General features: G+C 45.9%; 1 protein-coding gene across 5 annotated transcripts in view; it reads right to left on the bottom strand.

Moving 5' to 3' along the window:
• SGPP2 (sphingosine-1-phosphate phosphatase 2) overlaps positions 1-13,703 on the bottom strand; it is a 183,717-nt gene that overhangs the window by 22,808 nt on the left and 147,206 nt on the right. For 4 of the 5 annotated variants that reach the window (XM_032401276.1, XM_032401290.1, XM_032401284.1 and 1 more), the window contains 2 exons: positions 10,440-10,619; positions 7,802-7,891 (listed from right to left, as the gene is read on the bottom strand). In XM_032401276.1, the coding sequence (XP_032257167.1) occupies positions 7,802-7,891; positions 10,440-10,619 (270 nt within the window). The remainder of the gene's footprint in view (positions 1-7,801; positions 7,892-10,439; positions 10,620-13,703) is intronic. The other variant, XM_032401278.1, reaches the window with a different exon arrangement.

Below are 13,703 nucleotides of genomic sequence, written 5' to 3' on the forward strand. Positions count from 1 at the left end.
CAAGCAGGGGGAGTGGGAGAGGGAGAAGCAGGCTCCCCGCTGAGCAGGGAGCCCGATACGGGGCTCGATCCCAGGACCCTGGGATCATGACCTGAGCCGAAGGCAGACGCTTAACGACTGAGCCACCCAGGCGCCCCTATTGCCTGCTCTTGATTCCTTATAATAATTGTCTATCATTTATTACATTTATGTTTTTAACGATGACTTTTTTTTTAAAGATTTTATTTATTTATTTGTCAGAGAGAGAAGGAGAGAGAGCACAAGCAGGGGGAGTGGCAGACAGAGGGAGAAGCAGGCTCCTTAGGATCCCGATGCGGGACTCGATCCCAGGACTCTGGGATCACGGCTTGAGCTGAAGGCAGACGCTTAACTGACTGAGCCACCCAGGCATCCCTTAATGATGACTTTTGATTTTTTTTATAAACAGAAGTGAAAAAATGTATGTAGTCAGCTCTTCTAACTTTTCTTTGTGGATTGTTACATTTCACATCATGCCTTTTTCTATTTTGAGCCTCCATAAATATTCATTAATGTTTTCTTTCTAATTTTTCCAGTTTTTGAGGTAGCGTGACAAGTAGAAGAGGCTTCCTGCCTGAGTCCAAGTCACCTCACCTTGAGCACACTGGATTTGCTTCTGCCTCTGCAGCTCTGGCCTACTGATATTAAATGTGTAGGATTCTTCCTTTCTACATCTGTCATCTGAAGGTGAATAATTTATTGAACTAAATTTTTTTTTCTTATGACTGAATTTGATTTAAAAATAGGCTCCACTCTCAGGTTTCAGTGGTTAGTTGAGGATCATAGCAGATCATTCCACCTCTTCTTCCCTTTGGTCCGCTGGTAGGACAAACCAGTAATGATGTAGAAAGTTGCAACAATAATAAAGTGCATTGGCAAGTGCATGCCAATATTTTCTGGAATGTCATAGCAGAAGTGAGCATTATGGGAGAAATCTGTATATATATTTTCCCAAGGGGCCAAAGAATCTCTTTAAAAAATCTTGTAAATAGGGGCACCTATTTCTTTACCTTGAAATAGTGGCTCCTTCAGTTAAGCGTCTGCCTTCGGCTCAGGTCATGATCTCAGGGTCCTGGGATCGAGCCCCGCATTGGGCTCCCTGCTTAGCAGGAATCTGCTTCTCCCTCTCCTTCTCCCTCTCCCTCTGCCTGCTTATGCACACACTCTCTCTCTCTCAAATAAATAAATGAAATCTTAAAAAAAATCATGTAAATAAATGGGAAGGTCTGATTCATTTTACAAAAGTTGATCACACAGATTTTGAAGACAGCGCATTTTCTGTTAAGAGAGGCATACAATTATAAGCTTATAGAAACACTTCACCCTTCAATGAAACTGTAGCACACTATATCATCCCAAAGGCAAATACCTAATAAAAGAAACAGGTGGAGACTGGGCTTCTGTGGAAGGTTTAATCCAATCTCTTGCTCTTACATTACGAGTAACTGGAACTCACCTAAAACACAAGTATAACCCCGTGGTGCTAGATCTCAACGCCGTGCTCCATCCCTGGATGTGGTTGTTTTTATTTATTTGGCAAAAGTGAAGGCATTCTTGACACAATCTAGACTTTAAGCATTTATCCAAGCTCCCTTTATAGCAATCCGGGATTTAAGGACACTTCTGGGAGGTTGTCACTGACCTGTTTTCCCCATGGCCACCGTGCCTGGCTGACTCCACCTCAATGGACCATCTCCACAGCTGCTGGCCTCATCCACTTGGCTTGGCTGCCCAGCCATTAGCCTTGGAGAGTCGGGCTAATTGTCAGTTAATTGTCACACGCCCTCAGGTCTGACAACCTACAACACTGGAACAGCTTCTGAGGCCAACCAGTTTCTACTGCAGCAGGAAGGATGGACGAGGCTTCTGGTCTGAGACCAACTGGCCCCATACTAGTCTGTGCCTGCCTGCTGCGGCCCTTTACATTTTGGCTCACTGCCCACGAGGGACCTCTGGCCTCTGCACGATTCTAGTGCGTGGACCACCTTCTGTCTTTGCCAATCTTCGGCGGGCTGCATTCAAGGCTCAGTCTGGCTCCCCTCCTGGATTCGGAGCACTTCCGGCTAGCCCACTCACCTCCCACTTGCAGGACAGACAGAAAACTGAGCCCCAACTGTGGCTTTTTGGACAGTGTGGAGAAAGCAGATGAAAAATTAATTTACCTACTTTTATTGCTAGGAATACATACCACAAGCAACTCTTGCTGGAAATGCCCTAACTTCAGTTTGATTAATATAGAAGCATATAACGTCTTCAGTTTCCCTTTATATCATCCTAACAAACGGCTGTCAGCACTTCTCCTACGGTGGTTAACGAATAATGATTTATTTCATCTTAAAAAAACACAACAACAACTTTAAAAACAACAGAGGATGAATGTTCTACCATGAGTCCTTATTACCTATGAAACCAGAAATAATTCTCTATTTTAATAAAAGAATAAAAATATGTCTCTCCAAGGTAAAGAAAAACCAATGTGCATAATAATGGAGTGCTCAGAAACACAACCAAATTCCCTTTTTATCTCAGTAACTAACTTACCCTATAACGGAAAGTAAGGCTTGGTTGGGTAGAATTCATATTACAATTAGCTTTTTTTCCATATTAAGAAGGGGAGTTTGAAGTAAGGTTTTTTTTTAAAGTAGTTTCAAAAAACTTGGGAAAAAAAAAAAAAAACACGCCAAGACTGCTCTAGTCCAAAGCCAGAACAGAGTTTTGTATGGGCTGCAGATAATTTAATATTTGAGAAGCCTTTTCAACGTTCTCCAACTGCAATCAAAACTAAAGCAATAGTTAGGGGAAAAAAATAAATGAGTAAGCAAATAAAACCCAATATCTATATAATTATCCACAGATCAAACAATTTAGGGACAATAAAATAGAACAGCATTTCAGCTAATTCAAATTCAAAATAATGGGACAACCATTCACTAATCTAGCAACAACAATTCTGGCTAATTTTACCGTTAACATATTGGGGATAACTGCCTTATCAGTCAAAAGACTTAAAATCAATTCTGTACAAGTTGATTAATCTCAGGCACCAAAAACTGAGCATGAAACCTTCTTGATTGGCTCTAATCCTCCTTTCCCCACATAAACAAGCATAATGCCCAGTTTCTGAGTCCTTGGAAGAGCAAGAAAACGAAATAATGTCAATGTAGAAAGGATACCACTAGGGCTTTGTCTTCCCTTTTCTTCTGACAACAGACCCATTCATTTTGGAGAACAGCTCCTCCCACAGGCCAACCCTAATCCCAACCCTAACCATCACTGCCCATCACGGCCCCTGCTCACACAGGCTGGCTCCTACCCCGCAGGACCAATTGCCGTCCTCGGCACCCTCCCAGAGCGTTTGGTGCAGCAATGGGCTCACTGTCCAGGTCAGGCCATTAGACACTTTCCTGAAATTCTCTCTACTACAATCCTTTCAGGAACAAAACAGAATTTAAGCCCAGAGCCCCTTGGATCTAGCCTGAGAGAGAAGGCAGCCCAAGAGCACGGATCCACCATGTGAAGAGATGTACAGAGAAGCTTAAGGATGAGTGGGGAGACTTCCAGCAAAGATCTAGACTGCAAGTCCCGTTCTCCCAATGGCGACCTGCCCTCTGCCCTTCCTACAGCGTGGCTATAAAAACCAATACATTTTCCTTTAAGCTTAAGTGAGTTTGAGTTGGTGTCTGTTATTTGCACTCTAGGAGTCCTGACCTGTGCAGACGGTAACTTCTTAGGTTTGGGAATTCTGGGTTGTCTTTCTACTCCTTGTTCTCGGGGCACTGCCTTTGTAGCCCACAGGGGTGACTCCTGGGGTCTTGTTTCTGCTCTGGGACCTGCTCCTCTTCCTGAGCCTCGCTGGTCCAAGGGTAGCACACAGGGCAATCAAGGTTTCACCTCTGGAAATTAAGGTTTTGATCTGAGAGAGAGGTTGTGGGGTTCTTCAAACAGTAGTCCTCCAGAGGGACAGGAAGGCATTCTCGGAGACACTGTGGTTCTGGGTCTTTCAGAGGTTTTGTTGCTCAGCCCCATCCATACTGAGTTCCATGAGCTGCCCCAGGCCTTCCAAGACATTCTACCCTGTCTTTCTTCCTTCCCCACCACTCCCCTTCAGCTGACTGCAATTGGTTTCCTCTTCAAACCAAGAGAACATGAAATTATACACAAAAAATTGTTTCTGTAAATCATTGGTTAGGACACTTTTCACTATGGGAAATGTAAGACTTCAATAAAAATCAGTTGAGCAATAATGAACTTTTTACCTTGAACAACAAGCCTGGAGGCAGTGTGGCCCCAGGCGTGGTGGATCAGCAGCTCAAGGATGTCATCAGGGCCGCCATGTTTTATTTCCGTGTTTTGCCATGAACGGGACTGACTGCTCTCAAAGGTCAGTTCCCCTAGGGTCCCCAGATGGCTGCCACTCACAGTTGGGGCTACCTGGGTCATCCTTCACATCCAGCAGGAGATGGAGACACTCCTAATATCCTGGTGGTGGTGTGAGAGCAGCTCTAAGAAATTTTTAAGAGTCAGAACTAATTCAGCTCAGTGACTGCCTGGCTGAGGACTATGGGAAGGGAGGAGCTAGGACGGGGCCCAACTTTTCTTGCTGAGGCATCTTGGTGCATGGAGACACCCTTCTCTGAGGTGCAGCTAGAGCTGGTTTGGCAGGACAGGGACCCCACGTGTGGGTTCTCTGCCTCCTCAGGCTTCACTGAGGCTTGCCCAGGAGTCGGCTCAGGGCCTGTCCCCAAAGCCTTGACCTTGGCGAGCAAACCACTCACCTCTGACATGGAGTGATTTCTCAAGGGGTGAGATAAGTAAATTTCTGTTCTCCTTGAATTGCTTCTGCTTCATGGGCAGAGAACCATTTGCATGAAGCAGGCAGCCCCCTGAATGACATGTGAGCTGTTTGTGTCCTTGCTGCACGCCATTAGAGAATTCATGCTAAGGACGTGGTGGGTGTCTACACAGCATCCGTCTCCACCTGCCTGCCACCTTCCTGCTCCAGTTTGGTTCAGGCACAGGTTCGTGGCCAGTTCTAAAGGATAATTTGTCTAATCAGGCTCTCAACCCTGGCTGCACATAGAAATCTACGGAGGATCTTTGAACAAATACCAATGCTTAGGGTGTGTGTGTGTGTATGTGTGTGTGTGTGCGCGCGTGCGTGTGTGATTTCCACTCTTCAGCTATTGCGAATAATGCTGCTGGTATGAATGTGGGTGTCCAAATACCCCAGGGATATTTTTACAAAGCTTTCCATGGGATGAGAATACGCGGTCAGGGTTGAGAACCATTAGCTCACGGCAGTCCCAGGCAACCACAAGGGGTCTGGGGGAGAGGCATGCCCCCTTAGGCGGCCTGATCAAGCTGCTCCAGGCTAATTATCAGCAGCTCACACCTCTGTCACCATCAACACTCAGAGACCCAGAAGGGTGAGGTAGGTTTTTTTTACTTCCATATCTCAGTGATCGAGCTCCCAGCCTGGCACCCTGCAGCAAACTACTGAGCTGCTGTTGAAGGAAGAAGACTTCCAATCCATTATTTAACTGGATCTTACTGTTAAAACCAACTGCCCCCTTCAGTTACTAGAAATTATGTGCCATCGAACCCTGGGCCATGCGTCTGGCTCCACTCGGGCCTGGGCCTGAGTCAGGGTCTCAGACCTTTATAAAACAAAATTGCAGTTATGGAAGGAGCCCTGGGGGGGGGGGGAGGGCACAGGGTAGGGGTGGAAGTTTCTACAGCTTCGCTCCAGTTTCTTCTGGGACAGATGCTCTGAAAGGAGCTGCTGTGCCCATTCCCTGCAGCTGAATGAGAGGCTTAAGTAATCTTCCCCACAAATACCTGCTTCCCTATCCCCATAACCCACTTGAAAAAGAAAAGCCAGACATGAAGCTGTGTTTTTCTTGAGGTGGGTTTTCTGTGCTCTCTACTCACGTCTGCAGCCCCACGTCCTCATGTTTACACTGCTTTTCATGTTGACCTGAGTTCTCACGATCATTTTTTTTTTTTTTATGACAGCCTATGGAAATTTAAAAAAGTAGCTCCAGATAAAAGAAATGCCAAAACACCCGCGAGACTTCTGCCTGGTTCCATTTTTAAGTCTGTGGACGTATTTGGAGAGAACCTCTTTCTAATGTGAAGCAGTAGTGTGGCAAATCGAGAATGCTCTCCTCTCCGTTCCCCTGTGGGCTCAGAAGCCAGATGCGCCGGGTGACGGGACGGGGACAGCAAGGACGTGTCTCGGGAGGGAGAGGAACCAGGCCCCTAACTGCTCCTGCAGAATCTTCCAGATCTGGTCAGGCCGGGGTGAGGATGGGGCAAGAGAAGCAGCGGCGGGCAAATTCAGGGGCAGAGCTGGACTTTATTTGAAATGTGGATTTTTTTTTAAAGATTTTATTTATTTATTTGACAGAGAGAAAGAGAGAGAGCACAAGCAAGGGGAGCAGCAGAGGGAGAGGGAGAAGCAGGCTCCCCGCTGAGCAGGGAGCCCGATGTGGGGCTCGATCCCAGGACCCTGGTCATGACCTGAGCTGAAGGCAGATGCTTAACCGACTGAGCCACCCAGGCGCCCCGGATGTTTGGTTTAACATGGAAACTTTTCACATTCATTTTGATTTAAGTACTACATTAAAATCATTTACCTTGGTTGCGGGGCTGTCTGGCACGCCATTTTGTGCCTTACTTCCCTCACCGAGGCCCAGTCCCGACTCCGTTGGCTCTTGGCTCCCCCTTGCTTTTCTTTGAGTTAGGGTGTGCATTTTCATGAGGGAAGCAAGATGTCTCTCTCTGAGCCTCGTGTAGCCATAAGCTTGTTTTCTCTGGGCTTACTTCCTCCCAGGCCTTTGCCTCTGCTCATTCTGACAAGCTCTCTCGCTACCCATTCACCTCTGCTGCTTCTGCCCTTCCCAACCCTCCCCGCCACCCTTCTTGCAACTGCCAACACCAGGTCCCGGGAGGAGAAACAAGAGGGCGGCCTTTCCTTCAGAGGTCTTTTGCTAACAGTTTTTGAGCTTCATATGGAGAGTACCACAAATAGCAAGGGCCCATTCCTTTTTAGAGACATCTTTCTTAGGCCAGTTATGATGATCAGTAGGCCCTGTGATAAACCATGGCCAGCCTTGTGCTCTGGAACCTCAAGGCAGCTGGCTAATACACCAGGAAGTAGAGCTCTGAGGTGATTTCAACTGTGCTGACCATAGCAGCCCTGGAAATTCTGAATATGGTAAAAGGGTAGCTGAACCTTTAAATGCAGGCGGGTCTCTCTGTGCCCACCACGGCCCCCAGCCCAGAACAGTACAGAAGGAAGCGAACCCATGATTCTGGGCTCTTTTGACCCAGTGGGACCCTTTCTCTAAAAGGGCAGCTGAGATCCTTAAAAATCCAGGCCTGTCTGTGTGAGGGCCTAAGTGGGGAACCCTATCCACCCGCTCGCCTCCTTGACCCTGGGTGTTTTTCCTGCACTGCTTCTGCATCATCAGTAAACCAACATGAACCTAAATGACTGAGCCTCTGTTGCCATTCTAGCCAATCTTCCAAGTCATGAGGGTCTAGCCCAGCTGAGCCTCCTTGATATTATCTTAATGATTCATTATGATGATGATGATGATGATGATGATGATGATGATGCAGGGGCCACAAAATAATAATTACTTACCTCATGGGCCTGATGGGAAATATAATTACACATGCAAACAGCTGTAGACGTAATACAGTGTGAAGAACACACTGATATGTCGGCCGCAGCGTTATTGGGACAGTCACCTGAAGACCTGACTGCAGGACTTACCAGCACCGTGTGCATCCCGGTGTAGAGTCTGCTGAGACACACCAAGGTGGAAAACACCACAGCCATCAGCAGTCCCAAAGCAAAGGGATACTGTGTGGGGAGAAGAGAAAACAAGGCAATGAGATCATGCTCACACAGTTTGACACGGTGGGAGGAAAGGGTTCCCACCCAACGACTGCTAGCCTCGACCTCAGTTTCCCCAGAGCGGCAGTCTGATGGTCTCAAACCACTTGAAAAGTGGGAAAAAGAGCAAAAAGAAGGGGAAGATGCCTACAACATCGTTAGAACTCGGCTTAAGGCCTCATGACCACAGACATGGTGCAGATAGTTTTTGTGAAGTAAATCATTCTTTATTTCGACCTATTCTTAGCCCAACATGTATGAAGTGTAGAGTATGGAGTGAGGGGCAAGGTAGATGGACAGCCCCATCACCCGGAAGCGCAACTGACGACTTCCTCATCAAACGCTGGGTGGTAAAGCTTGGCAACCACTGGCTTCCTAAGGAAGCCCAGCCAGGCTAAGAACGGGCACCTTTACATACAGATGTTGAGGCAAAAATCCAGACTTTACTACATCTCAACATTTGCTGGTGGTAACTACAGCAACCAGAGGAATCTGGCTACTGCTGAGTCCTACAAGGAGCATAGGGGTATTCTGCTTATAAACGAAGACGTAGAGACATAATCCATGTGCTTCAAGCACTAACACCTGTGGTGTCCCATGGTGAAAAGAATAAAGATGACAGAGAGCTGTCTACATTGTGTGAAGCACTTTAGAGTCACCCCCTCCTCACATCTTGACACAACCCTATGAAGTGGGTTCTGTCATTAGCTCCATTCCACAGCTGAGGAAACCCTTAACCTAGATAATCAGTTACGTCGCTATTAAACTTTAGCACACAGACGCTTTCCCATCCATCATCCCATTTGATCCTCACAACAGGAGCTGGCCCCAGAGAGGCCAAACGACCTGCCCAAGGTCACACAGTCCGTAAAGGGTAAGAGTCAGAACCAGAAGCCCCCTCTTCTGAATCCAAGACCAGCATGTTCTTTCTGATGCAAGATGGGAGTACAATTATACATGGTCATAGGTCTTTTCTTAACATTTATCATTAACCGCGTCTTGGATTTTAATTTAGGAAAAAGTGTTAAAAATGAATGAGTTAATGCTTTCAGAAATTAGAGTCTGGGCATTAGCCTGCACACACAGTCATATAAATAAGCCATATTTAGAACTGTTTACAGCAAATAACCCAAATAGCTAAATATATTTATCATTAAAAATTGAATAACAGCTCAGGCTGAAAACTGCTGCATCATATGAGCTGAAAAGAGTTTTTTGAGAAGAACCAGGAGGCTTTGAAATGAGTCTATAAACAGTGGTTGTTGCTGTGTTCTTGCAGTCAGCTGCTACTTGGGGCTTTTTTCCTGCACAGTGCCTCTCTGGATGCTGAGAGCAGCCCGATGGGGGCTGGCCTTGGGCCGCCCGTGTCCTTCTGGGGCAGATGCCCTGCATACGACATAGCTCCTAAGTTTGCATTAAGTGAACTCAGACAGTACTGGAGATCTCAGAAATTTCTGATCTTGGCATGACACGTAAGTAAGTTACGATAGATTATAATATACCTAGTTGGACATACTCCTTAGACCCATCCCTTTCCCAACCAGGAAACTGAGGTCTGACCCCCAGGTGACTAGGCAGAAGACCATAGAGGTAGAGCCAGGACCCAACACTAACCTTGTCCTTGTCCAACCACATCAGGCGGACTCCCCTAGTTCTGCACAACCTGGGGCACAGAATGTGCTCCCGTGTTTTGAGGGTGAAGGGACGAGGCGGAACAGTACTGTCTTTTACATACAAGACGGTTAAGGTTAATGAAATCTGAATTGTCCGGAGAGTAAAAGGTACAATTTATTAAATGAAACACAAACTTGGAGCAAAACTTCTCAGGCAAAAAAAACTTCACTGCAGTACTAGTGTAACTTTTAAAAGGTCTGACTGTAACTGGCATCTAAGCAGATTATTAATTAAGTGACATTCTTCTATTTGCAACATTTATCAACCTGCTGTCCCTTAGAGTACTCTAGAAAACATGGAGCCATTATTTCTAGTGGTTGAGCCCCAACCAGGGGCAGAGGCAGCCTTGGGAGCCAATGTGGGGCCCAGACTCTTTCCTGCCCCGGGCCCTGGGGAGTCTAGCAGGAGGATTTATCTGGGGGAATCATCTCAGTCCTGGAGGACCAATAATGAGGATCCTAAGCTCCTCCCCTCTGCTGCGAACAAGAAGATGAGAGAACCGATAATGTGCGGTCTAGCCAGGCAGCTCAGGGTGACGATGCTCTGCTGGGGAGACTCCACACCCTGGTTCCTGGGGCAGTCCATGCTGTCTCGTGGTGGGGGTGTTGTTCCTGGGGGTATCACTTTCACTATGAGGCACGGCCTCATTTGGACGCTAAGCCATGTGTCACTCTCTCTATGAAGAAATTGTCACTGATGACTCAATACATTTCGATCCCCCGTAGTCTTCATTTCATAAACCTCAAAGTCCCTCAAAAAGGAAAATTCTGAAGCAAAACCTCTCTTTGCTGCCTCACTGCGTGGATGAGGTTACGTGGGAGGAAGAGGAGTCAGGCCTCACCTGGTATCTGTCCATGGTAGAGATGAGGAGGGTGAAGGATATGACTGTGGCTGCCATGGCGTGGGTGGATGGCATTCCGTACTCATCAATCACCCTTTTCTCCAGCTTTACCACAGGAGGGGAGAGAGGACGAGGCCACTTCAAGATGTCCTTGGCCACCTGGCCAATATACATCACCAACTGCAAAACCAAAGGACTGAGGTGAGTCCGACCAAACAAGTAAAACCCCTAGATGGTGTGAATTTATTTTGGGGTTCCCAGTCTGTTGGCTGAAATCACCATCCTCTCTGACCCAGCTACCAGCTGGGAAAGTCTTGTAGGATGCTATTTTAGTCAGACCTTTTGAATTCCAGAAGACCACTGGGCCAGTAAGACATGACATTAGCACATCTTTTTTTCTTTTTTTTTTTGAGATTTATTTTAGAGAGAGAGAGTGCAGATGTTGGGGGGGGGTGGTAGGGCCGAGGGAGAGAATCTTGAGCAGACTCCGAGCTGAGCATGGAACCCGAGGTGGAGCTCGATCCCATGACCCTAAGATCACGACCCCAGGTGAGACCAAGAGTCAGACGCTTAACCGACTGCACCACCCAGGTGCCCTGACATTAACACATATCTAAATTTTAGTGATATACTTAACAAGCATTTCTATACTTCGTATGCCTGCCAGGTACTGTTCTAAGAGCTTTACAAATATTCATTCACTTAATCCAGTAACACCAGAGAATGCAGATCCATTTTATGGAGGAACAACCACTGTATATAGTAAGTGGAGGACCAGATTCGAAACCAGGGAGTTTTGCTTCAAAATCTGTAGCTGACGCGACCATAATACCTCAAAACCCAGGACAGTTCTCAAATCAGAGTCTTCGTTTTCAAGTTTTAACCAGAAAAGCGACTGTTCTTACAGAAGTTCTGCTTAAAAAAGTTTTGAATGCCACTGTTATTCCTGATGCATGTAGGTAACATACTGGATAAAATTTAATTTCTTTCAGTGATCAGGAGTAAATGGTATCAGTAAAATAAATGGCATGAGTATTTTCAACCCTAAAATAAAGAGAACTCAATCTACAGTTTTTTCGAATGATTTTTCATGATGGCATGAACGAAAAAACTGCCCCCCCTTCTTTTTTTTAGAACACAAGATAGAAATCAGAATTTGGCTTCTGTATCCTTCAGAGATGAACAGGACTATTAACCACAGACTCATTTTGTCAGGGGACTTTACAGGACGGCTTCAGGATCAGTGATAAAGAGGGAAGAGCAACCCATTCCCCCAAGTCTGCATTTGCAGCTCAAAGTGTGGTCTGAGGGTGGGCGGCATACGCACCACCTGGGTGCTGGTTTCAAAGGCAGAATCTCGGGCCCCAGCCTCCTGGACGGACGGAGTTAGAACCCCATTGTCACAAGACTCCCAGGTGGTTCGTGTGCACACGAGAATCTGAGGAGCCCCGTTTGACACTGTATTCTTGCACAGGTTCCTTTGTCATGGGCTTTAATCATAAACCTAACCCTATTGATTTTACTAGGGCTTTATTTACTTGTGATGGATGGAGTTACCTTGCTTTAGAACAAAACCCATGATGAAGGACTATTTCCAAATAACGTTCATTAGTCAGCCAGAGTGCTTTAGGGTTTCCACATTCTGGTGCTTTCTTTTAACTCGTTTATTTCGGAGCATTATTCTAGCGTACGCACATCCCCCAGAAGGCGCTGCTTATGTTTTCTGCTCCGCTGCCATTTTGCTCTGGGTTAACAAACCAAGAGCCACCATCTGTGCACAGCAGGCCAAATCCACAGGCTTTTCAGTGACAGTCACTGAATTCCATAGCTGTGATTTCTAATCGGACTTTGAAATTCAACCTCTTTACCATCCCCTTATTACCAGGAACTACTGTCCTGGAAACCAACTCACTCTTTCATGTTTCTGCCTCCCTCCTGTGAACCTGTAAAACCCACATCAGACTGACAATTATGTGTGCAGTTGGAAAACTCACAGCCATCACCGACTACCAGGAATGTCGCAAAAGCTTCTTGAGATGGATTTCTCAACACTGTCCCTTCCCACTCACCAGCAAAAATAAAACACGGCTGGCGTAATAACTCTAGTTTGTTCAGAAATTCTTGAAATCCTCAGACAGGGACCCTTAATATCATTAGGTGAAGACAGCCCGGGGGGTCTTCGGACAAATTTTTAAATTTCCTTGAAGTTGACAAATCCCTCTGACTTCATTTCTATTCCGCCTTCCATGTTTGAAGGATGTTCTTAAGAATTTGGACAATTGTTCATTTTCTTTCAACAATATTACCACAGCATCACATTGTATCTGATCAATAGATTTCAAGTCACAGTTACTGTAATGACAGCTCTCTTTAAACAGATTGTGTTGTATTTTTCAAGCCCTAAGAAAGGAGTACCACTCGTGGGTTGGGGAGTCTCTGCCTTTGCTTTCACTACAGCGAAGCGATGATGTGCCGAGCCCTGGGTTAGGTTTGAAGTCCATGAGTGGAGAAAACTGTCGCATAAACAGAAGATCTGTTTCAAATATGCTTTGAAAAAAATTATCCAACGAATTTTCTGGATATGTATATGTGCAGGGACACAATGAAGAAGCCAGAACAAAAACAAAGAAAAAAGAAGTACATACTATATAGTTCTGTTTTTATAAAATTCTTGAAAGTGGCTTAACTTTATAGTACAGAAAGCAGACCGATGGTTGCCCGGAAGGGGGTGGGGTGAGGAAGAAATCACAAATGGGCATGAAGATGCTTTTAGGGGTGATGGATATCTATCTTAACAACTGTGATGATTTCAGGGATATGTACATATGCCAAAATATTCCAACTCATACATTTTAAATATGTGTAAAGTTTGTGAACACACTAAGAATTGTGGAATTGGACACTTTCAATGGGTGAATTGTATGGTGTGTGCATTATACCTCAATAAAGCTGTTAAAGACATGCAATTTACTGTATGTCGATCACATCTCAAAAAGTAGCTGTCTTAGCTTGGGTTGCCATAACAACCAAACATAGACTGGTGGCTTATAAACAATGGGAATTTACTTCTTACATTCTGGAGGATGGAAAGTCCAAGATCAAGGCGCCAGCAGATTTGGGGTCTGGTGGGGACCTGCTTCCTGGTTCACAGACAGCCATCTTCCTGCTCGGTCCTCGCCTGGCAGAAGGAGTGAGGGAGCTCTCTGGGGTCCCTTTCACAAGGGGCACTAATCCTATTCATGAGGGCTCCACCCTCATGGCCAA

The sequence above is a fragment of the Phoca vitulina genome, unplaced genomic scaffold, assembly GCF_004348235.1.
Source record: "Phoca vitulina isolate PV1807 unplaced genomic scaffold, GSC_HSeal_1.0 scaffold1, whole genome shotgun sequence".
NCBI lineage: Eukaryota > Metazoa > Chordata > Mammalia > Carnivora > Phocidae > Phoca > Phoca vitulina.